At 40.9% G+C, this 22,347-nt stretch overlaps 2 protein-coding genes across 9 annotated transcripts; both read left to right on the top strand.

The window, feature by feature from the left end:
- Positions 1-1,610: 1,610 nt before the first annotated feature.
- figla (folliculogenesis specific bHLH transcription factor) lies at positions 1,611-5,680 on the top strand. Of its 2 annotated transcripts, none has more exons than XM_026343723.1 (6): positions 1,611-1,885; positions 2,659-2,805; positions 2,922-3,011; positions 3,172-3,333; positions 4,853-4,920; positions 5,532-5,680. In XM_026343723.1, the coding sequence occupies exons 1-5, from the start codon at positions 1,700-1,702 to the stop codon at positions 4,868-4,870; spliced, it is 603 nt and encodes a 200-aa protein (XP_026199508.1). In that variant the 5' UTR covers positions 1,611-1,699; the 3' UTR covers positions 4,871-4,920; positions 5,532-5,680. The 2 variants fall into 2 exon arrangements, with proteins under 2 accessions (XP_026199508.1, XP_026199509.1); XM_026343724.1 differs by lacking the exon at positions 1,611-1,885 and adding an exon at positions 2,043-2,103.
- An 889-nt stretch (positions 5,681-6,569) lies between these two features.
- On the top strand, positions 6,570-22,249 carry add2 (adducin 2 (beta)). Of its 7 annotated transcripts, none has more exons than XR_003297696.1 (16): positions 9,366-9,430; positions 9,833-10,243; positions 11,398-11,596; positions 12,177-12,318; positions 13,482-13,633; positions 14,751-14,831; positions 14,951-15,100; positions 15,378-15,521; positions 15,737-15,835; positions 16,282-16,458; positions 17,033-17,281; positions 18,566-18,682; positions 18,778-18,864; positions 18,978-19,104; positions 19,884-20,700; positions 20,868-20,933. XR_003297696.1 is itself a non-coding variant. In XM_026343877.1 (16 exons), the coding sequence occupies exons 3-16, from the start codon at positions 11,450-11,452 to the stop codon at positions 21,122-21,124; spliced, it is 1,998 nt and encodes a 665-aa protein (XP_026199662.1). In that variant the 5' UTR covers positions 9,367-9,430; positions 9,833-10,243; positions 11,398-11,449; the 3' UTR covers positions 21,125-22,249. The 7 variants fall into 7 exon arrangements, 6 of the variants coding, with proteins under 6 accessions (XP_026199663.1, XP_026199664.1, XP_026199662.1 ...); XM_026343877.1 differs by having other exon boundaries at positions 9,367-9,430; positions 19,884-19,952; positions 20,868-22,249; XM_026343882.1 differs by having other exon boundaries at positions 9,368-9,430; positions 20,667-20,700; positions 20,868-20,959.
- Positions 22,250-22,347: the final 98 nt, after the last annotated feature.

The following is a 22,347-nucleotide window of genomic DNA, read 5'->3' as shown; positions in this document are numbered from 1 at the left end:
AAGAAGCATGGTGAAAGACTGGCACATGAAGCCAGTTTAAATGGTTGACAAGGAGGAATTTAAGCAAATAATAAAATACGGACGAAATATGCTGCTGTAAGAAAAATACTGCATCGATATTTTCATTTTTCAGTACTTAATTGGTTTAATTAGTTTTGTTTACCTTGGGATGTGATGATTCAGTTAGTGTTTTGGATCACTGATTGTATTTGTTTGCCTGGTCTAAACACTGTGTGTAGTTTTGCAACAAAGCAGAGGGTGTGACTGGGCAGAGAGGGCAGAAAATATAAAACCATAAAAACCAAACAAGACATAGTGAGAGAGCGCAGCTGTCACATCTATTCTTCAGAGAGAGTGTTCTGACATGAGGACTCTGAGTGCTGGTGTAACATCCCACAGGGAGCTGCCCTTTCCTAAGACGTCCAGAGCTGCTGTGAGTGGCTTTTCGGTGGTTCAGTTCTCCTACAGTAATCTGTACAGTATACTACGCGTCGCTGACTCGCCTCATTTCACACACTGTAGTGCATACTATTCAACTCATTTATGGAAAGTGTGTTTTGTTCCGCTGAAGTTCATGTGTGAGGGGCAGTAAAGGCTACAATTTCTATTGCTGTTTCACATTGCAGCATTTTAATAAACTGTTTAATAAACTTTTTTTCTTTAGCTGCCCACATAAGTTTACACTAGGAAATAATGTTTTTGCATCCCTCTGATCAAACATACCCCAACTTAAAACTTCTCTAGCTAATGATGGAGGCACTTCCACATTATTCTGTGTTAATGTGCACGACACTGTATTTCAGTACAACAGAAACATCCATCCGTTCTCCATATGTTGGATGTAGAAAAAGTGAAAGATCGGGAAAGAAACTAGAGTATAAACCAGCACAAGAGAAAGTGTGTCCAAATACAGATGCTAAATTATCCATTTACTAACGTTTCATGAAAGGTTCTGATCATGGCTGCAGGCTACAAGAAAATCCTTTGAGGTGGATAATAAATGTGATTCAAAGTTTAACCTTTTGTCTTCAGTAACAAGAGGTGAAAGCATCACATCCTTGTCTGAGTTAACAATGCTGTTATTTCCTTTGACAATGATTAGTCTGGAACTTCAAAGCACTGCCCAAAGTCTGACTTTTAACTTTTAACAAACAGCTATTTTTTTTTAACTTGCCTGCTTTTAATTCTGTGTGTATCCTTTTTCATTATCATTATCCCTTCTTCCTTGTGTCCTTCAACTTTCATAATTGCCTTTCTTCCTTCTCTCTGTCTTTTAGTTCCTTTAGCTTCTTTGTATTAAATGACAGTGAGTTGAGTTTTGAATTGGATCAGACAATTAAATTTGAACTACATGACTAGTCAGTCCAGATGGGGGGACGTTTTGGGGACATTATACAAACATATACTCATGTCCAGTTTCTGACTTCCAACCAGGAACATGTTGCTGTTAAAAAGTGCATTGCCGTGGAGATTGGCCGTGCGCGCTCCCGCGCGGTGCATGCAGAGCGCGGCAGGTCCGCAGAAGCGGCCGTAACACCTGCAGGAGCCTAATTACTGACGCAGCACAGGTGTGAGGTCCCGGCCTCCTGGAGCTCTGCCCCGGTCTGTGACACGTACATGTGCACGCAGGAGGGAAAGTCTGGTAAAAAAGAAACAAACAAACAACAAAAAAGAGGCTTAATATTCGTTAGTCGTAGAAATGAAAGTGCCCGAGGAGGAATTAATGAGCGATATTTTGATGCGTTTGACGGGCGAGTCCGCGCTCCCCGTTTACAGCAACATAGAAAAGTTCAAACGAGCCAAGGACGGTTTTTACTTTGTGGCCGAAGACTTGAGCGAGACGGTGAAAAAGAGAGAACAGGTCAACGCCAAGGAGCGACTGAGGGTGAGTGCTCCTCCGAGACCCCTGACCCCTGACCCCTGACCCGGCCGCTCACACAGGTTTGACAGCACATGTCAGAGCTCGGTTCCATTAGCCAGCTCTGTGTAGCATGAGTGGATGTTTGTCGGCTTCCTTTAGATGTCACACAGCCTGATAGTGTCTTTTAGCGACATGTCATGTCCTCATGCTGCTGCCCAGACATCCCAGCAGCTGTGGACCAGGTGAGAGAAAACGGGCCCCTGGTCTCTGACAGGTGAAAGGCCCCCCACCACCCACCACCCACCAGTCCCAGAAGGAGTCCCCAGACTGAGAGACCTCATGGTCATTTAAAAGTCACAGCTGTTGTGTTTTGCATTTGATGTATGTTTATAGTTATTTTTGGTTGTTGATTATTTTGAATTTCTCTTTTTTTCTTATCGGTATCGGTTTTTTGTGTCTCTTTTGTCATTTTAATAGTTTTCACTGAGCTCTGTGACTTTTAAAACATCAATGTTACATGTTGTGTAAATATAGTAATTATATTTTCAGAGGGATGGACTTAATATGTTTGACCATGTTTTGAAATTCAACATTTATAAATGAAGTTTTGTGTATACCGCCGCTGTTAAATTGTTATATAGAGACAGATGTTGCTGCTTTAAGCTCAGTAGAAATCCTTACATATGTGTTCATCATCATCACCCTTTAGTTTAACTTAAATGATGTTTAGATGTGATTCAAAAGAACTTCAAAGTAACCAGAGCTACTGTAACACTGAAAGCATGTCCTCTGTGCAGATTAGGAACTTGAACACCATGTTCTCCCGTTTGAAGCGCATGGTGCCACTTATGCGACCAGACCGCAAACCCAGTAAAGTGGACACACTTAAAGCTGCAACGGAATACATTCGTTTGCTTGTTGCAGTTTTGCAGGACGCTGACAGCGTAAGTGCTGCGTTCATCAGCGTTCTATCTAATGACGAGCGCCTTTCATTATTTTTCCAAGGACAATGCTGCCACTTATTTTGAAATGTTGATTATTGTTATTTTCCATTTCTCAGGATGATGGTAGTGGGACTGATTTCTTAAAGAATGCAATCACTTATGGTCAGACTGAAGGCTTGGGCAACGACTTATGGAGAGTCGATGATGTGAGTGTTATCTTTTCCACTGTGCAGTTATGTTTGGAAGATGTGTTTTTGGAAGATTGTTTTTGTTCCATGACTTGTAACTGTCATTAATTCATCTTTCTGTAGTGAATATATAATAGGTAGAGGGCGTATCTTTTGGTTGAATGCTTTTTCCCAACAGTTTCTAAACATGCCAGAGGAGCGGATAGAAGATAGCTTCACCATGCCTCCAGACCCGGTCACAGAGGATGGAGATATGACCAGACTGGTGTTGCAACATTGTGTGATGCCCGCATACCAGTTCATCATCCAAGTAGCACCTGATCAGACTTCAGTGACTCATGTAAATAACCTTAATATTAAGTTCTCTGTATCCATCCTAATCAAACCAGAAGCCAAAAGTAAAAACACAATTACTTTACTCCAGGGTAGAGAAAAACCCTTATTACAAAAGGATAGTCAGAAGTGCACAAAAAAGGTGAATATGTTTTGTTTTTTCCAATTCTGATCAATCGTGCAGTGCAGTGGTCAGATGCTTTGATTCAACACTGACAGTAGAATGGTGTGCAGCCTTTTCTCTTACGGAGGGGAACAGTCGAGATGAAATCTTAAAAATAATTACACTAAATAAGAAATCTCATAAGAGCATCTGTAAACTTTTCACCTACAGCTCAAACCTTTGATCAAAGTTTGAGTTGTAAAGCTCACCTTACATAATTCTGGTATTAGACTAAGTGAATGCCGTTGTAGACAGTTAGTGTAACCTTTCAAACACAGCAGACTTCATATGCAATTCTAGAAAGACAGACTCTTCAAACAATAGGCAATCAGACACATGTTTAATCCCTGAAATGATCTGGCAGGAATACACTACAATTATAACTGGCAATCAACACATTTGATTGTGTTCAGTGTGGCCCTGACACCCGAAACATTCAAACCGACCACACAAGTACCTCGTCATCTGATTGGATAATTCAAGGTGAAGAGGTTTAGATCAAGAAGAGACTGTTTTGTCATACCTCCCACACTCATGCTATTATGCCATTCACAGTCTTGGCGTGGCCTGTTGTTCAAATGTTAACCTGCTCAAAATTCACTTAATAACTCATGTGCCTTTCTGCATGCATATTTATGCTTGATTTAAAATTGAAATAATCCCTCAACTCTTAAGAGCTTGTTGGTATCCTGTTTTTACTAGATTTAATGTTATTCAGTTGCCTATAGGGTAAACCGTTTTAGGTCACAGGATGTTGCTGATTGGTTTATTTTGCATTTGCATTTTACATGACTAAAATTACTTGTCAAATCACTTGTTGGTTTATTGTCTCCTTTGTGGTCTTTTGGGTTTCCAGGTTACTACATGAAAAGAAACAATGAAATTCAATTTGCTATTTTCTGTCATTGTTACTTTGGTTTGGACATGAGCTGGTTTAATCAGTGGACTTTTGTTCTTCAAAATGAGCCCATGCTGTCCATGATGTTTGTTTTCTTTCCTACCAATTACTTCACTATGGCAAACAAGATGGTCACAGGCCAGATTTCTAGATTTGCAACCTGCCTTCAGTGGGAGACATTTCTGTGTCATAAAGTATTTTAAAAAACACTGACTACAAAAGGAGAATATTCCAGTATTCCTGTTTGGAAAATATACATGTAGTACTGAAATCTAAAAAGAAATTGGGAAATCTGTCTAAAGTTAGACGTTTATTAATTTCTCATACCCACTGTTCTCAAATGGGAACAGAACAGACATATTGTTTTATACACAGCAAAATGCTTCTTTATGCTTTTCATTCCACAAAGAGTCAACAGAAACTACTAATGACAGTTGTCATCTTCTTTTTTTTTTTTTTCAACAGATGTCTCAACCCTGCTGAGTGGTGTTTAGAGCAGATTTCGTCCACCAGTATTGCAAGCCAGGTGCCAGGTTAGATTCTTGTTTAAAATACTTGAGATTGCAGCAGATTATCCATCACACATTTTCATGCAAAAATCTGATTAGTTGGAATAAAGCCAAGGTTAGTATGTTTTAAAACACTGCAGGATGTAAATTACATCTTTATTATAAGAATATTAGTGCTATAATTACCAAAATCAGTCCTAGTAGTGGTCACAGTAGTAGTACCAAACCCTTATAAGAACATTACTGTAATAGTTTACAGTTGCTGCCCCCAAGTGGTGAAAATGATCACTGTCATGTTAAAAACTAACTTGCTGTTGTCACTAAACTCCTTCATATAGCAGCATTTACCCCTCTTTTAACAACTTGGGGGAACACTACACCATTCATTTGAAGTAGTGTTACACTTCCTTATTCCTTATTATAGTTGCTCCAAGTATATTTTACCCAGCAGGGCTGTGAACTGGGGGCTCAGGGAACATAAACAGCTTAAATATATTATGGTGAACAGGGAGTGATTTCACACTCCATGTTTTCACCCCTTTCATCCATTAATACACTCATGTCACGTCTATAAACAAGTCTCTGTATGTAGAAATGGTGTTGTTCAAAAACACTAATACATAACATTTATTTAGGGGCCTCTTGCTTTGAAGAAAGGACTTTTCTTGAAGAAAATACTCTTATTCGTCTGATTTTATTTTATTTTATTTTGAAAATCGAATATTGTTTGAGTTTGTGTGTGTACATATAAATGTGTTTTTATTTATTTCACAATTGTATCCTTGGCAGCTCTCAAAATAAATGTACAAGACAGCTACTGTTCAAAAGTGTTTCAATGTTGTTGTTGTTTTATTTTATGTTTTATTATTTATTATTAATTACCTTCTTATAGGTCCCTTCTGCATTTAATTTCAAACCTTTACTGGTACCAAGGTTTATTTTTGGTAAATATCAAATAAGTATGATCTTTAATAAATTGTTGATTGCAAGTAAAATCTGTTCCAGGAGGGTCATCAGATGGTTTGTAATAATGCCATGTTGCTCATAGTAGAATTTAATAGAATTGAATGCTTTCTTTGTATCATGTTTATTAAATTAATTATCAGTCACATTATCATCAGTATTAATATTACTTAAATATAATAGTTGAAAATTAAAGTAAAACGTTGTAAACTTATGTTGGGTCAAGTTTACTTCATGTCACCAAAGTTCATATACACAATAAATTTTTCTAAGAGCGTTGAATATGTGATTAAGTGATATTTACAGGGCAGCAGCTGATCCTCATTAGTTTAATGTGGTGGTGAATGCCACAAACTATAGCTGTCAAATAAATGTAGCAATGTAAAAAATACTTTTAAGCGGCAGAAAATAGGAGTATTTGAGTAAAGTAGAAGTAATGTACTCTTCATCCACTGTTTGTAGAAGTCTTAGTGTCAACACTGCTGTTCAGTATAGTGGCTGTTCCTCATTAGAACAGCAGGTGGCGCCTGTGTGATGGGATGGATTTTGTCCCACTGAACTGGGCCTTTCCTACTAAACAACGCTTTAACAGGCTGCATCAAATCCTTCCGTTGGATTTAGGCTTTACACACTTCATCAAATGACTTGCTGAGGCTGAGGTGTACTGAGTCTCACTGTAGTCGTGCTAGTGGGAGCCCCTGGGTGTCAAACTGAGGACAGGCGTGGCAGTGGGCTGGTCCTTGAAAAACATCAGGGTCCGCTGGCTTGGAATCAGCTGGGGCCCTGAAATAGTCTGACAAAGGAGCCCTGGTGTCGCAACCCAATACTGACAGAAGTAATTAACCACATCCGCGCAATCTGAGGACGGCTTGGGGCTGTGGGTGTGCCGCACCCACACAGGAGACGCGGTCCTGATGATGCAGTGAGGTGAGTACACGGTCTCATCATGTTTGTGTTTAGTAATGTCGAACAAGGCGACCGTGGTGTAACGATGGGCGTAGTAGAGGGTCCACCCCGACGCATGCATGATCCGTGTGTGCGCATTTCACTGCTGATGGTTCAGTCTGACACGACGCTGTTCTTTCAACTTGACGGTGACAGTGTTGTCGTCTGTGCATCCCACTTCCAACAGACGGCCTGAAGCGAGTTTGTCATTGTGTTCTGCCGATCAAGGCCCGTGATGAGTGCGAGGTCTACTGTACAGCTGGTGTCGTGTGTTCAGTGTGTGATGGCAGTTCTTCAGCCCTACAGTGTCTAGTCTCGCTCAATCCAACGCTATTGGAGCTTGTAGTTGTGGCCATTTGTAGCTCAGTGTTTTTCCCCGTGTATCAAAGTATTAGGAGCTTTTCTTATAAGTTCCAATGTGATGGGTTTGAATGTGCACAGAGGACAGTCGTGAGAGCTTGTGGTTTTTTTTGTGCCGTCGCCGCTGCCCTCTGCATTTTGCGGGTGGCCATTAGCGGATGCTCTGCTGGTGCTGATGCTGTGGCGCATGCGAGTGTTGCTAGGCAGCCATGCAGATGACGGGCCGCTAGCCTGGTGGAAGGACGGAGGATGCTAAACCCCATAAAACCATATAATGCGTTCACGTTAATGGCTGAGGCTGTTATGTGCAGGTCAGTGTTATGTGCTGCACTCACTCGACTGTCTGATCGATGGGCCTGTTCTCTCCTGCCGCCCCCGTGTGACACAGTACCGTCTCTGGGAGCAGGGTGTGCAAATTTTCTTTTTAAAGCCCGAAACATAATGGAAAGCACTGAATCTGAGATAGAGCTCATCCGCAGAAATGTAGAAGTTGATGTTAGAGTCAGTGTTAAAAAGTGTTTCTGCTAAAAGAAACCCCTGTGATTTTAACTGTTTCCTACATCAACACCCACTCACTGAAAAGTGGCTTACAGTCATCAGGGTTCTGTTATCACCAAGAAAACCACAACAGGGCTTGTCCCAGACATAAAACGCATGTTTAGTTGTTTCAGCACCACCTGAATTTAGCTACTGAGGTTTTGAGGAGAAAGTTAACAAATACTAAGGACTAGTAAAGACAGTAAAAGCTCAGTTGTCTGTATATATTTGCACTTTGTCAGTAATGTCAATGCCATTCAACAATTCCTCTTGCATAACCAAATAATCCATTAATATACAGTAGTTAATGAAAAAGAAAACACTCCCTTGACTATAATGAACTCCATCACTTACCTATTGCTCCAGTTGCTTTTCCATTTGTTTTGTATATTGTAATGTTGCATATTTATGTTTAGGGCTGTGTGTTGCACTTTGCTGATGTGGAAGCCAAATGTCCCATTAGAGGCTGCGGAGGCTGAAATTTCCTCCTGCACAGTCAACAAAATGTATTTTACCTCTTCATCAATCATGCATTAAAACATTTCAATCACATAGACTGCAATTCTGCAACACTAATGTTTAGAGTGAGTTAATTTGTTTGGTGGTTGAATACAGCAAAGTTGCCTACTATTATAAGTTACAGAACATAAATGTACCATCATTTAGTCCAGTGAAGGCACCAGAGTCTTGTTTTGTGCTGTCTTGTAATTATACCACAGCTAGCAGAGAGCAATGAGAAAGCTAGTTACTAGTGAAGGCCGCACAAGCTAATATATACTGTACATAAACTGCAATGAGTTCAGACAGTTAAAGAAATGCACGTTATCTAATGAAATCGAAGAATTAGGTTCAACATTTTTAACATTTGAAAGTTGTTCACGACATAAACCAAATGAAAGTGGAGCCAAAGAAAATCAATCTAGACCTACTTAGGTAAGGGTACCCCTGTCTGCCTCTCTGCTGTTGCATGTCAGTGCTCAGACACACAGACCTCCTAAAACTGCTGTGAGTAAGTAGATTTACAGCAGTCAATACAGAACTGTATATGTGAAGCAGATTTCAACTAAACCATCTAGACCATCTGTAGTTTGGTTTACCACTTCTTAACGTAACAATCAGGACAGAGGTGTATCACTGGATCAAAGTATCTCATAACGGAACACAACAGCATTACATCTGTGGTGGGATTGATCAGTTCAGCTGAACCTTTGTTGATCTGACAAAAGGAAACAATTCACTGACCAATGCAATTAGAATTATAGTTATAGTAGTTTTTCAGAGGTTTGAAGCCTCTGAAATATTTTTAGACTGTACTTTAGTCAGATCAGTCCACATGTATAACAAGGCACAGATTTGAGTTATTTCCCAGAAACTGAGCTTATATTTGTATTAAAGTATTTAATGAAGACTGAAATTGTTGCAGTTTGTGAAGAACCCAGCTGCAGCAGAGGTGTAATGGCAGGAAATCATCCCCTTCTGCTTCCTGAGCTTTCATGAAGTTGTGTGAAGATGCTGCATGGCCAGCCATCACTGTGCATCCAGGAACAAGAGGGGGATGCGGTGATGCTGGGCCCACGGCCAGATCTCCATGCTCCCCTTAGTCATTAGGACCCTCCCTAGAGAGGGAGGCTTTCTGTCTGCTGCCTGTCAGCAGCTGAGGCCCCTCTACCCCCAGAGAGAGAAGACAGTAAAATACAATGTGAACCATGATCTGTTGTGAGGACTGGAAGTAAGTGACTTGTTAACATTTACATGTATTCACATGGTTGTTCTTAAGGTAATATGAGCTACAATAAGTAAACCACGGCTGACAGCTACATTAAGAGGAAAACACATTCTATTTAAAAATATTATTGAACGAAGCAGTTTTCCATAATAGTTTGAGAGCAGTTTGGCTTTATAACTGTATATATAGTGTAATCCTTGGATATCAGTGTACGTGTTTAGGTGTAGCTCATGTAATGTGGTATTGCTTTCGAGCCCAGGACGCCTGATGACACTGGGTCAAAGTGCACAGTTTATCCAAAAACTCCACTTAAAGGTTTAGTCATCTGTCAGAGTTTGTCATGCACAGTGCAGAGGGATTTAGTAACACTCGTGGATCTCATGTAGCTTTCTCCCATGTCTTTAGGAGCATTCTCAAAAAGCTTCTCCTGGACTTGATCAGGGATGCAGGAATTGTTTTGTTACAGTAAAGCATCTAATGAAGTAAGTAATTGAGTCAGTTAGTCAGACGTGGCACAGGAGAGGAGGGCGTGGTGTGTTTGTGACCTTATCTGCTCCACGCAGCACAGTGTTTGTGTGTGAGGGGGAGAGAGAGTTAAGTATGTTTCATTCAGGGAGTGGCCAGCTCTTTTCTGAAAATCCTTACAGTAACTCTTTACTCTTTCTCCAATTACCGAGTCATATCACAAGCTAACTTCCTCTCAGTGGTTGTGATGCTGGTGCTGCATGTGAGCTCCTACTGTTAGTGCTGCATTTTCTGTAGCTCTGCACTTCCACTGGCCGGTGCCCTGAGGAATACAGCATCCTTAATGTGAGGGTAGGTGTTTCATCTTGTTGCTGTCATTTGAAAACTACAAGGATCTCAGGCCTTAATATAGTATCCAGTTTGCTGTTTGTGCTCTTGCCAACAGGGAACTCAGATTTCATGTTAATGCAAAATACAAAAAGATTTAATTGTTCTTATACGATCATATTGATCTCATCAGAGTCTGTAACTGCTCCTAGTCTGATGTGCACCCGTGGATCTCCAGACAGGCTCTTATGTAAGATTAGAAAATACTCTCCTCACTGTACTTTTCCCATTTGCACATTTACTTACCTTTCTTAGGATGAGCCATTATGTTAATGTCTTCTCCACCATGGTTGGATTATAGCTGCTGCTTTAGGAGCTTGACATAATTCTTAGTCTTCTTAAAACTTAAATTCATAAGCTAGATTTTTGTGACTTAAATTATTTCCTACTTCAAAATGTAACTTCAATTATTCTATCAGTGATACAGCTTAAAGTTAAAGTTAAAATAGAATGTCATTGATGTTTTAAATATAACCATGGATCATATGTACTGCCATATTCAACACCACATTGCATGTGTATGTATGTACTAGACATGGAAAACTGAGAATCCAAAATCTGGATACATGCCGGCTTCAGAAACAGCTGGCCGAGCTCGCAGTCACTCATTTGACATAACCAGTGGAAGCTCAGTATAAGTTACATCTCCTGGAGCGTGTAACTTTTACACAGCTCAGTTTCTGCACAAATTGAACAAACGAGGTCTAACATGTTGATTAGTGAGTTCAGAGGTGCTAACGTGTGGATTTTGGTACATTTGGACAGAGCCAGACTATCGGTTTCCTTTTCAGTGCCAGGCTTTTTGCTGAGCTAAGCTAAGTAGCTTAATATTTAATGGACAGATATGAGAGTGCTATTGATCCTCTCATCTTACTCTTAGAAAGAGTGAACGGAAGGAAAGATCCTCTCTGAGAGAGGATACAGATCTTTTTTTTTTCCTGAGCTTTTAAAATGATGATTCTTTGCTGTAATCTACAGTCTGTAATGTCTAAATGACTTGAGCACAGCTGTAGGTTGTTCTTTACAGAATTTGATTGTATTTATTTGTGTATTTGTTTAATCAACATTTAATCTAATCGACACTCTGTTTGTTTTGATTTTTTGTCGTTTGTTTTTAGTTTTCCATCCCCCACACCTGGTTGTAAGGCACCCACAGTAAAATAGTAGAAAATGAGCAAGTCCCCCACCCCCAAGGGCACCCCTGTGCAGCGCAGCCCCAGTGATGGGGTCCCTGAGGGACTCCAGTCTCCTCAGCATTCCACTCCCGGCTCCGGACCCCAGCAAAAAAAACGCATCTCCAGCCTCCTTCAGAGTCCGGTGAGTTGTCTGTTAGTCTGTGTCTGTCGGATTTATTGGCGTAGACTTTTTCTTTCTGTCTCCTTTTCCCTTGATGAGATTATCTCCCCACATTAGAATACATCTGTTCTCAAATGCTGCTTGACAGCCTGGGCTGCAGCCGTCGCTCGACCCCATTCTGAGTGTGTGACTGTATGTTGCTGCATGTGGGTTTCTGCATAGCTGTGAAGCACCATGAAGCTGATGAAGTTGTGTGTGAAGTGGCGAAAGTCATTATGAAGTAGAAGAACTGATGAATATGTTTACTCACCCTCACCTTCTATGTGGCGTAGGAGTGTTTGTTAATGAGTGCGTGTGTTCAAAGCCCCCATAAATGTTATGTGATTATAGCATCTCACCAAATGTGTGTTTGTTCATAGAAAAATTAGACAATCCTGAGTTTGTCAAAGACAGAAATGTTCAAATCCTACACACAGGATTTATTAGGAGTATCATTCTGAAACTTAAATTATTGCTATGATGAGGTGCCTTTTCTGTATGTGTATCTGTGTATGTGGACTAACACTTTCATTGTTGTGTGTGTTTGTGTTTGTGTGTATAGTCATTCAGAGAGGAGCTGGATGTGCTGATCCAGGAACAGATGAGGAAGGGGGGCAGCTCATCCAACCTATGGGCACTGCGGCAGCTTGCTGATTTCATGGCCTCACATGGCTCTCCGGCCACCCTGCCGGTCTCCCCTTCCAGTATGTGCACAACACCTTTGAAAGATTTTGCCACTGATTTAGAATTGTACTGCTATGTTGTCGACTCATCGTGGATAGATTTAAACATTATAGATGAATGTAGTAGAACCTGAGGTTCAGAGGTAGATTCTGGTTTATAAATCTAACATCAACCAGTGTAGTGTACTCGACACCCCCATTTTTCATTTCCAGACTTCTTGTTCAGCACCCAGCTGACACTGACTCAGATCACTTGAGACAGCTCATTAGATCAGCTTTGACCAACACTGATCGTTGTTATGGTTTGGGTTTGTTCCTATGCTGTTAGCTATTTATAGGTATTCTTGCATTGCCACATTGTGTATTGCATACCAAATCATTGAGGGTCATGCATTCTGCTAGCAGAATGATGCAACTGATACTGAATAATATATTGTTAATTATTACATTCAGTTTACATGACTGGATATGGTGCTGGGACAGTTCCCGCTCTAGGACTATTGAAGAATCCAGCAACGATGTGGCACTGAATGCGAAGAGCAGTGGAAACAGGAGTAAACATGCAGTTAGCAGAGTGGTTGACTGGCATATTGTTGTGTTTCTATGCTAAACTGGATAGGGTCATCATTAATGTTATTAGTACCAGCTGTGCATTTATTACTATGTCAAGTCAAATCATCTGCTAGGAGACTGGTAAATTGCTGTGCCAGTGAAAAATGTTTCAGTTATTATTATAGTAAATACACCATCAGCACCAGCAGACGGGGAACAAATGGGTCAATTGACTACATAAAGAAAACAGTTCTTATTCTTAACTTATTTAAAAAAAAATTCAAGATGGTGTAACAGGACAAGCATACTGAGCTGTCACACCTTAGAGCACTTATGTGCTAATAACATTGGGAAAAAATGTGACCTGGTAAGTAAGAGATGCAGAAGTGTAGAAGTGAAATCTACTCACAAAGCAGTGTTCATGAATACGTACGTAGACGTGCACTAAAAACACAAACAAATTAATATAAATTTAACTTTAACCAACAACAAAATAAATATTATTTCTAAAACCAGACGCAAATGACATAAACAACATTATCCATCGAGGCCATCTTCCATACCTTTGCATGTGTATCGTTACAAACAAGTCTTCTCACTGTCTGCATTTCTCATTTCTTCCCACCGCGCAGACATGATGATGGTGACACCCATCAACGACCTGCATGGCTGGGAGCCCGGCAGCATGGTGAAGGGGGAGAGGTTGATGCGCTGCAAGCTGGCCAGCACCCATCGCCTGTTCGATCTGTACGGCTGGGCCCAGATCAGCCGCACCTGCCTCACTGTTAGTTTTACTGTCTTTTCACATTACGTTCCAAACGTTATCTGTTTGCTATGACAAGACATTTACTGAGAAAAAAGACGAGAGGGCTGAACTAACAAGATTAGGAAGATACCTGTTATCTGTGATCAGATGTTTCTGCTCTGTTATTTCTTTGCTATGCAAATTCAGAAACATCAGAAAATGGGTTTAGTGAAAAGTGTGTGACAGAAACTCTCAGTTTTAACTCTGACTCGGTTACTGCAGGAACTTAGGTTTCAGGTTTTCTTCAGTTTCTGTGTGAAGCATTTTTATTTCCTGGCATTAAAACAACTGCCAGCTTGTTACTAGGTGAATTCCCCTGTGTGGAAACATTTACTGTAAATTAAGTTCATCACTTCTTTCTTTGTTTATTTGACTGGGACAGCAGACAGTCCTAGCATGCCCCAGAATTAGCTTGTAAAGTTACATTTCATCTCTTTCTATTAACATGAACTGAAATGTAGAAAACATTTGATTAGTGTGTTTATTTACAAATATAAATATATAATGTATAAATACACTACAAAGCCCATTAAGAAGTCATTGGGCCATTATTGAGTCAGATTACAGATTACAATGAAATGTATGTCTTAATTAATTAATTTAATTTCATCTTCTGCACTTTGTCACCATTAGGTTACAAGTGAATAAATATATTTAGAAATTTCATGTAACAAAGGATAGGAGGATTGGATGTTGGATGTTTCTCATCCATTAAGGACATTTGAGTCTTTTAAATAATAAATGAGAGGATGTGTTGAATCCAAACGTGTTAACATATTGACTCCTTCTTATTCAATATAAACCTGCCTTAATGTTAAACATTCATATTTCTAGCTAGATTAAAATGGTAGCTCTGCACTTTATTCATCTGTTTCCATAGTGAGTGATCGTATTAGAGCTCCATTGCGTTTTATCACAAACACACACACACACACACACACACACACTTAAATGAAAGTGAAAATAGTCTGGAGTTAATTGAAGTTTCCCATCTCAGGTTTAATCACCTCAGAGTTCAGGATTAGATTCATAAAGGGTTTTTCACACAGTAGTGTAATATTTTTCGCATTTGCTGATGTCTCTCTTTAACTGACAGCTGCGTGTCAGCAAGGAACAGGAACACTTCCTGGTGCTTCCAGACGGCTTGGCCTACAGTGAGGTGACTGGATCCAGTCTGGTGAGTAAGAGTTTAGAGCTGATTTAATGACAAATGTATGTTAAAGAATTGATGTTGACTTTGTTTCATCCACATCATATATACGGTATATATATATATGGTTCTGTGTACTTTCACAGGTGAAGGTGAATATCCTGGGGGAGGTGGTGGAGAAGGGCAGCACCAGCCTGAGCGTGGACACAGAGAAGTTCAGTCTCCACTCTGCCATTTACTCGGCACGGCCAGATGTCCGCTGTCTGTTTCACCTGCACACACCGGCCACAGCTGCGGTGAGTCAGTCTGGACTCACGCCAGGGTGGAGGATGAAAGAAGCTTATAACTCTCTCCTGTCACGTTTAGAGGATATTACGCTTTGCTCGTCGCATTCAGATTCTCGTTGAAGAGTGAGGAATCTAGGATTAACACTATTGTGGTCTTAACAAATATTACTATCTAAACTACAACTTGGTAATTACGTAAGTTAAATGTTGTAGCCAGTGTCAGCCTCCTCTACATACTTATGAGCCTCTTTTATGACTGCCACGACTAACAGTTGACCATCTCTAGGTATCAGCTATGAAGTGTGGCCTTCTGCCTTTATCCCATGAGGCTCTGTTGGTCGGTGACGTTGCATACTATGACTACAATGGAGTTATGGAAGAGGAGGAGGACAGAGTAGAGCTGCAGAAGAGCTTGGGACCCACCTGCAAGGTGAGCAGACCTCAGGAGACAGAACCAATCACAGACATATCAGTGCCTGATTCAGCAGTTACTGCCTCCTACCTGGGCTGTCTGAGCTAGAAGAATGAACAGAGGACGCGCGGGCGACGTGGCCATGTGATTAATTACTGAAGTGGATGCTGCTGCTCTCAGGTTTAGCGTGTGAGTTGATTTAGTTCCAGCGATGATGTTAATTTGTATCCTAGGTTCTGGTGCTGAGGAATCATGGCATTGTGGCTCTTGGGGAATCTGTGGAGGAGGCCTTTTACACTATCTACCACATCCAGGCTGCCTGCCAGATCCAGGTAGTACAAAGACAAACACACACACACCAACACACACACACCAACACACACACACACTGCAGTCATCTGATATACTGGAGACAAAGCACTGCCACTACATATATGTGGGTGTGTGTAGGAGAATAAGAGTAAGTATAGATGCACCAGTGTTGTGCATTTGCTCTTTTCTTTGCGCCCTTCCTTTGTAATTCAGCCAGCAGGTCAGCACTGCAGCATAATGTATTACAGGAGTGACACTGCAGTAATTCTACAGGACCAACAGGGCTATGTAGAGGAGCCGATGAATGACTGATAAGAAGACTGATCCACAGAACTATGACGGTTTCTAACAAGTGCTAATATAATAATATATAAGACACTATGCTGACTTGAATTTCACAGCACAGTAATGCTTTAAAGTGAAGCTGAAGCTTGTTCAGAATCTGTTTGTGTTTTTTTTTTTCCAGGTATCAGCTTTGTGCAGTGCAGGTGGAGAACACAACCTGATTCTGTTGGACCGAACTATTCATAAACCCAATCAGGCGGGCACTGTCGGCTGGGCTGGCTCCACTTTTGGGCCCCTGCACAAGAGTCGCATTGGGGAGCATGAGTTTGAAGCCCTCATGAGAACCCTGGATAACCTGGTAGGCAGCAGTTGCAAGTGTCTGAAATTAGGATAGTACAAATTATGAAGTCATAACTGACACTTCCCTTCAAGCACATTCAAACCTAATTTCAAGGTTTATGTCATCTACATATCATCATCATTATCACAGTATTTTCATCCCTCACAACCACCCTTTGCAGTTCATTACATCTGGGAGACTTTATGATCTCTCACATCTGATCTATATTGTGCACGCGTAGCAATCTACTACTGCATTTCCTGTAGCTGCTTCACAATAAAAGCATACAGTAAATGCTTTCCTGTGGTTTGCTAATGGAAAGCTTTTAATGTAAAGAAGCAGCTCAATAGCAGCAGAAGTGTCTTTGTTTTAGTTGTCCTCTGCCATAAACATAAAAAAAACACTGTTTCCCCTCTTGAGAGTTTGCAGTGGTAGTGATTATTCACAACACAGCCCAACTCGGTGCAGATAAGGTGTGCTATAGCAGACCAAAAGAAAAGTGGTTCATAGTTTCTGTGCACTGAGGTGTGATGTGATAATGTCTACCTCGTGTCGACAACCTAAAAACGTTTGTTTTTGTTTGTTTTTTTAGGGCTACCGTACCGGTTATGCTTATCGTTTTCCTGTGCTGCTTGAGCGATCAAGGACGCGGAGAGAGGTAGAGGTGCCCGCGACAGTCACAGCCTTCCACCAGTTTGACGATGATGGGGTCCACCCAGCTCTGAGGCAGCACCCTTTTGCCCAGCGGCAGCAGCAGGAGAGGACCCGATGGCTCAACACCCCCAATACCTACCAAAAAGTCAGCCAGGAGGAAGCCAGCCCAGGACACCAGCGCACCACTGTGAGGCTCTGAAATCACTTCTGATTACTGGAGCTCGAGAATCAGCTAAAATAAAGTTGAAATATTTGTGATGGTCCCAGCTGTAAACCAGAACACATATTGTAGCAGAACCCACAGTGAAGGATGGACAGTAGATGGAGGGATGGTAGACTTTCAGCAGTGAAAGAGCAGTAGGTACAAAAGAAGAGCACAAGGATCAGAACCAGAAGTGAGATTAAAGAGTGCTCCGAGGAGGGAAGGAAGATGAGGCTTGAAGCTAGCTGAGGCTTAGAGCTTCATTTTAAGATGCTGACTGATGCCAGACGGAGTCAGACACTCCAGAGAGAGTAATTAACTCACTGTGTCTTTATTGATTCAACAAGAAATTGGTAAGAGTTGACGTGTATTGTACTGTGGGTATTTCTATAAGTAAAATCAACAGTTTTCTCTGTGAATCATGCAGAGGATGATTTAGACTGTGGAACACTTGTTTTTATTTCAGTACACCTTAGAGAAAAGATGGAGCAGAGCTGCAACGATGAGTCCTTCAGAGACAAAAACAATATGAAGCTGGTAGCCTTACATCAGTGGGAGGAGCTTGGTTGTCTCTTTTCTCTCCTTCTGTCCCTCCCACCATCCTAGCTCTCCTCTTCTCTGCATTGCAGGGGAAAGCCCACTGCTTAGGGATACTTACTGCACAGTCTGCCATCTGGTGGCCATAGTTATACATCTGCTTCATAAGACAAACCTACTTTTTAAGGAAAAAAAGCTCATTTCTGGTTAAATAAGACAGAGTTCACCACACTGTGCACATACTAACGATTGAAATCTGTGAAATGTTCTTTTAAACTGGTGTTAGAAAAATACATTTTGTTAAATAACAGAGAGAGTACACTGAGACTGAAGTCTGACTTTGAGAAATGTTTTATTGCTTGCAAGGGAGCAGTAGTTACAATCACAATGAGCTTTGGAGGGCTGCTCGGGGAGCCAGTCTCCCATAAGCCTTTTATATCAGTACAGGAGACCTTGAACATCTGAAGGACATAGATACATAACCATGTTTCCATTCACATGTGCTTCATTGTAATGGCGCTATGTCCCTAAGGGATACGTCTGGGTGAAGCACGTTCTGCTCAAAGGCAGGTTACACCATTACTCTCCAGTAACACTCCAGCAGATGGTTAAGACTCCTGACTGAGATTATTTTTATCGTTACACAGGAACTGTATTGTAAAATGTATAACAATCTATTATTTTAGCAAGTGGATTATGAGACATTTAGTTTTTTGGTTTTCTCTTGTTTAGTGGTTGAAGACAGAAGAGGTGACACAAGCTGGCAGCACTTCAATCAAGATAGAGAACCCAAACCAGTTTGTGCCTCTTTTCACCAACCCTCAAGAAGTGATTGAGACGCGAAACAAGGTCCCTTTTCCTGGCGTTGAACCTTTTCTGCTTCACACAACTCCTATCTGTGCCTTTGTTATACTGTTGTATAAATCAAAACATTTTCTCTTCAGATCCGGCAGCAAAATCGTCAGGACATGAAGACAGCTGGACCACAGTCTCAGGTCCTTGCCAGTGTCATAACAGAAGAAAGTCCTCCGGTAAAATGCAGTCTCTCTCTGCCCAGACACCTGTCTGTTCTCCTATTCAAGTCCTGTTTCTGATCTGTCTAGTTAAAAGCGGTGATTCTCCTCTCCCCCTGTGTGTCTGCTAGTCTCCGGTAAGCCCACCCAAAGTCCCGCCAGAGCCAGAACCTCCCAACCCCTTCAACCAGCTGACAGACCAGGAGCTGGAGGAGTACCGTAAGGAGGTGCAGAGGAAACAGGAAGGAGGGACAAATGGTACAATCAATTCTGCTCGACTCACAGCTCCTCAAACGACTAATACCTCAGTTTACTAACTATGCAGCTTGTTTAGTGCTGGGCGAACCTTTTCTATACAGAACTATAGTTTTCTTAGCAGTATTAGAATTTATTATTTGTTTTGTGGCCAAACGTATGTAGACATGATTTGGTCCAGAACTGATGTTGGAGCAGTACGACCTGACTTGGAGTTGTTTTAACTATTTTGACTATGAATCAATCATAGTTTTTAAAGAATAAATAGTTAAATGATTAAATGCCTGCTGAAGCCTGAAGAAAAGAAAAAAGAGCCAATAACACATAAATCAGATTTTTGACTTTACCAAGTGACTGGAGATTAAGAAAAACGCACAAATCTGTATGTGCTCCTCATAGATGTCTGCCTCCATTTGGTTATATAGTGTTGTAAACACAGATTAATATGCCAGCCCTCCCTTTCACTAAGAAAACTTTTTGCACTTTAGTCTAACCACCTTAAAAGAGCTGTGTGTAACATTTTGAAGTAAAAAATCGACCAGGATGTCGCTAATGCCAGCCTGTGTTTGTTTGTTTTTTAGCGGCTGGTGGATGAGAACAGGATTCTCAACACTGGCACATTTTTCATTCTTTAAATTCTGTCATTACTTTAAAATGTTTCACGCACCAATCATAAGCAAACTGGATTTCACTTGTGTGTTCACTTCTCTTTGCCTCACAAAACTAACTTCCTGCACAGCCGATCCCTCACTCTGTGCCTTTATGTGTGTTTGTGTAAGTAGGGGAGGAGGTGGCAAATGACAAGGAGTCTACCCCTGCTACCTCCCCCACAAAGGGCCCTCCTCTCTCAGGTGAGGCTTGGCAGAGAACCGACCATCTGCCCTGCTTGGCCAGCAGCTGCTTCCCTTTCATGCTTCAACACCAACAACCATGTTACTCCTCATGTGCAGTACACACTGTGTCTGTTCAGTTAAAACCTACACTCAGAAACAACTGGGGTTGATTAAAGGAAAAGAAAAACACATCTTTAGTTGCAGAGTTAGTTTGATATTATCAAAAAATACTGAGACTGAGTTTCCCAACAACCTCCCAAGTGACTGGAAGCATGCAGCCTCTTCTGTTTCCAACATGAAAACGTATCCTATTTGCTACGCATTAGACCGTGACTTGTGTGGAACCTTGTTCCAGCAACACTTACATTAGATACAGTGTGATATGGAGTAACATGGGATGTTGTCCCATGTCCCATGTCAGGTTCTGTTGGTGTGTGTAATAAATGTTTCTCATGAAGAACATACAGAGCAACACAAGTGTAACAAATAATAATAAATTATGTAGAATATCATAATGTCCGCATGCTTACAACAGCTGGGGGCATACTTATTATTATTAGTTACACCTGTGTAAGTCATAATGTTTGTTTTGACTGTGACTGTTTCATTTCCATTTGCCACATTTCAGCCCTTTCTCTGACAATTCATCTGTCTTTGTACCGACTGTTGTACTCTCTCCCTCTGTGTCCGTCTGTCTGTCCTTTGTCTGTGTTACTCTACACTGATTCATAGGGCACACTTCAGGTGCTTTGGTCTTGTCTCACTAGTAAGTACATAGAAGCAGTTTGACAGCCCACTTTTCATTAGGCAAGCATGTTCATATGCAGCAACATGTCCAGCATGTAGCTTTGCAGCCCCAACTCGCTCGGTGTTTTTCTATTCTGTCTGATCAGATCCTTTTTTTTTTTTTACCTTTTTTAAAACTTGGAGCAGAAGAGGCAAAGACCGACTCTCCAGCCATACAGAACGGAGGCGAGGAGGAGAAGCAGATGACGGAGGAACTGGAGAAAGGCATGAAGGCTCTTTCAACCAATGACACCTCCTCTACACCTGCAGCTCCACCTGCCAAACCACAGGGTGGCACCCCGGAGGGTTCACCATCCAAGTCCCCGTCCAAGAAGAAAAAGAAGTTCAAGCCGCCATCGTTCCTGAAAAAGAGCAAGAAGCAGAAGGAGAAAGCAGAGACCTGAGGCATTCAGACTCCCCAGACCTCGGTGAAATGCTACTGTGAAATATTTCTTAGTGTGTGACGGCGTAGCAGATGGAGTTAACCACATCAGATCTAGTTAAACTGTCAGTTAAGATGTCGTTCACAGACACAACGTGCTAAATTGACTCTCAGATACTTTACTGTAACACTGCTACTCATTGATTTGATCGATGTGGTGATTTATCTTAAGCAGGTCAAAAAAACAAAACAAAACAACAACACTGACAATTATTATCACATACTATTTGACCCAGGTCGGCATTTTGACACACTAATTCTTGTCACACACATACACCGAGTCCCTGAGTTACTCACGTCTTACTTTCACCCACTCTTTTAAACCATCACTTCACTTCACTGTACAAACATTCAGACATTGTTCTGTTTCACACTTGGTTACTGCTGTGACCCTGTACACACACACATCAGAATTTGTTTCATTATTTTATCCACAACTTTGCAAGACACAACGGAAATTTACATTCCTTTAAATTATGCACCTCTTATTCATGCATAGACACTTGACATATGTATAGTGACATTCTAGCACATTGCATTTGTTCATTATGATAGTCATGGTTTGGTTTTGATCATCAGATAGATGTTGCAGGTATACTATGTGAGCACAGGTGCAGTACATGTAGAGATATACTGATAGCTGCTGGCTGCGCTCTTCTGAATGCTGGTTTTATGTAAAATTATCAGCCTGTTGACATTACAACAGCAGGGACAGATGAGGAAAAAGAATATACTGGCTTGCAACAAAACAAAAGTCGCTATAAATTCAAGCTATGAATTACCAAAAAAAAAAAAAAAGATAAAGCATAAAGAATTTGCTGCTTGTCAGTGCAGTTTGAACCCCAGTAATAGAAGATACTGAAGGTACTAAAACATTCCACTTTTCTCATTTTCTTTTAAATGTATGTGTGCAAAATACCTCTTTAACAGTTGTAATTATTTCCAGTTTGAACCAGTAGCTGTTACTAAAATGCTGATGTGTGACGTTTGCTCATTGTTTTAATTTATTTTATATTAGAATGTTTAAGTGAGTGTTGCAAGGTTACCATATATCATGCCATTAAAGATCATGTTTGAATAAAAACCAACTGGACATCGTGTTTTTGTGTTGTCTATCTGCCTGTGGGATTGACTGACATTTCTTTCTCATGCTACATTGACAAACAGTAGTGTAAAAGTGAAAAA

Source organism: Anabas testudineus, chromosome 9 (assembly GCF_900324465.2).
Source record: "Anabas testudineus chromosome 9, fAnaTes1.2, whole genome shotgun sequence".
Lineage (NCBI taxonomy): Eukaryota > Metazoa > Chordata > Actinopteri > Anabantiformes > Anabantidae > Anabas > Anabas testudineus.
This window is presented reverse-complemented; position numbering and strand designations above follow the sequence as displayed.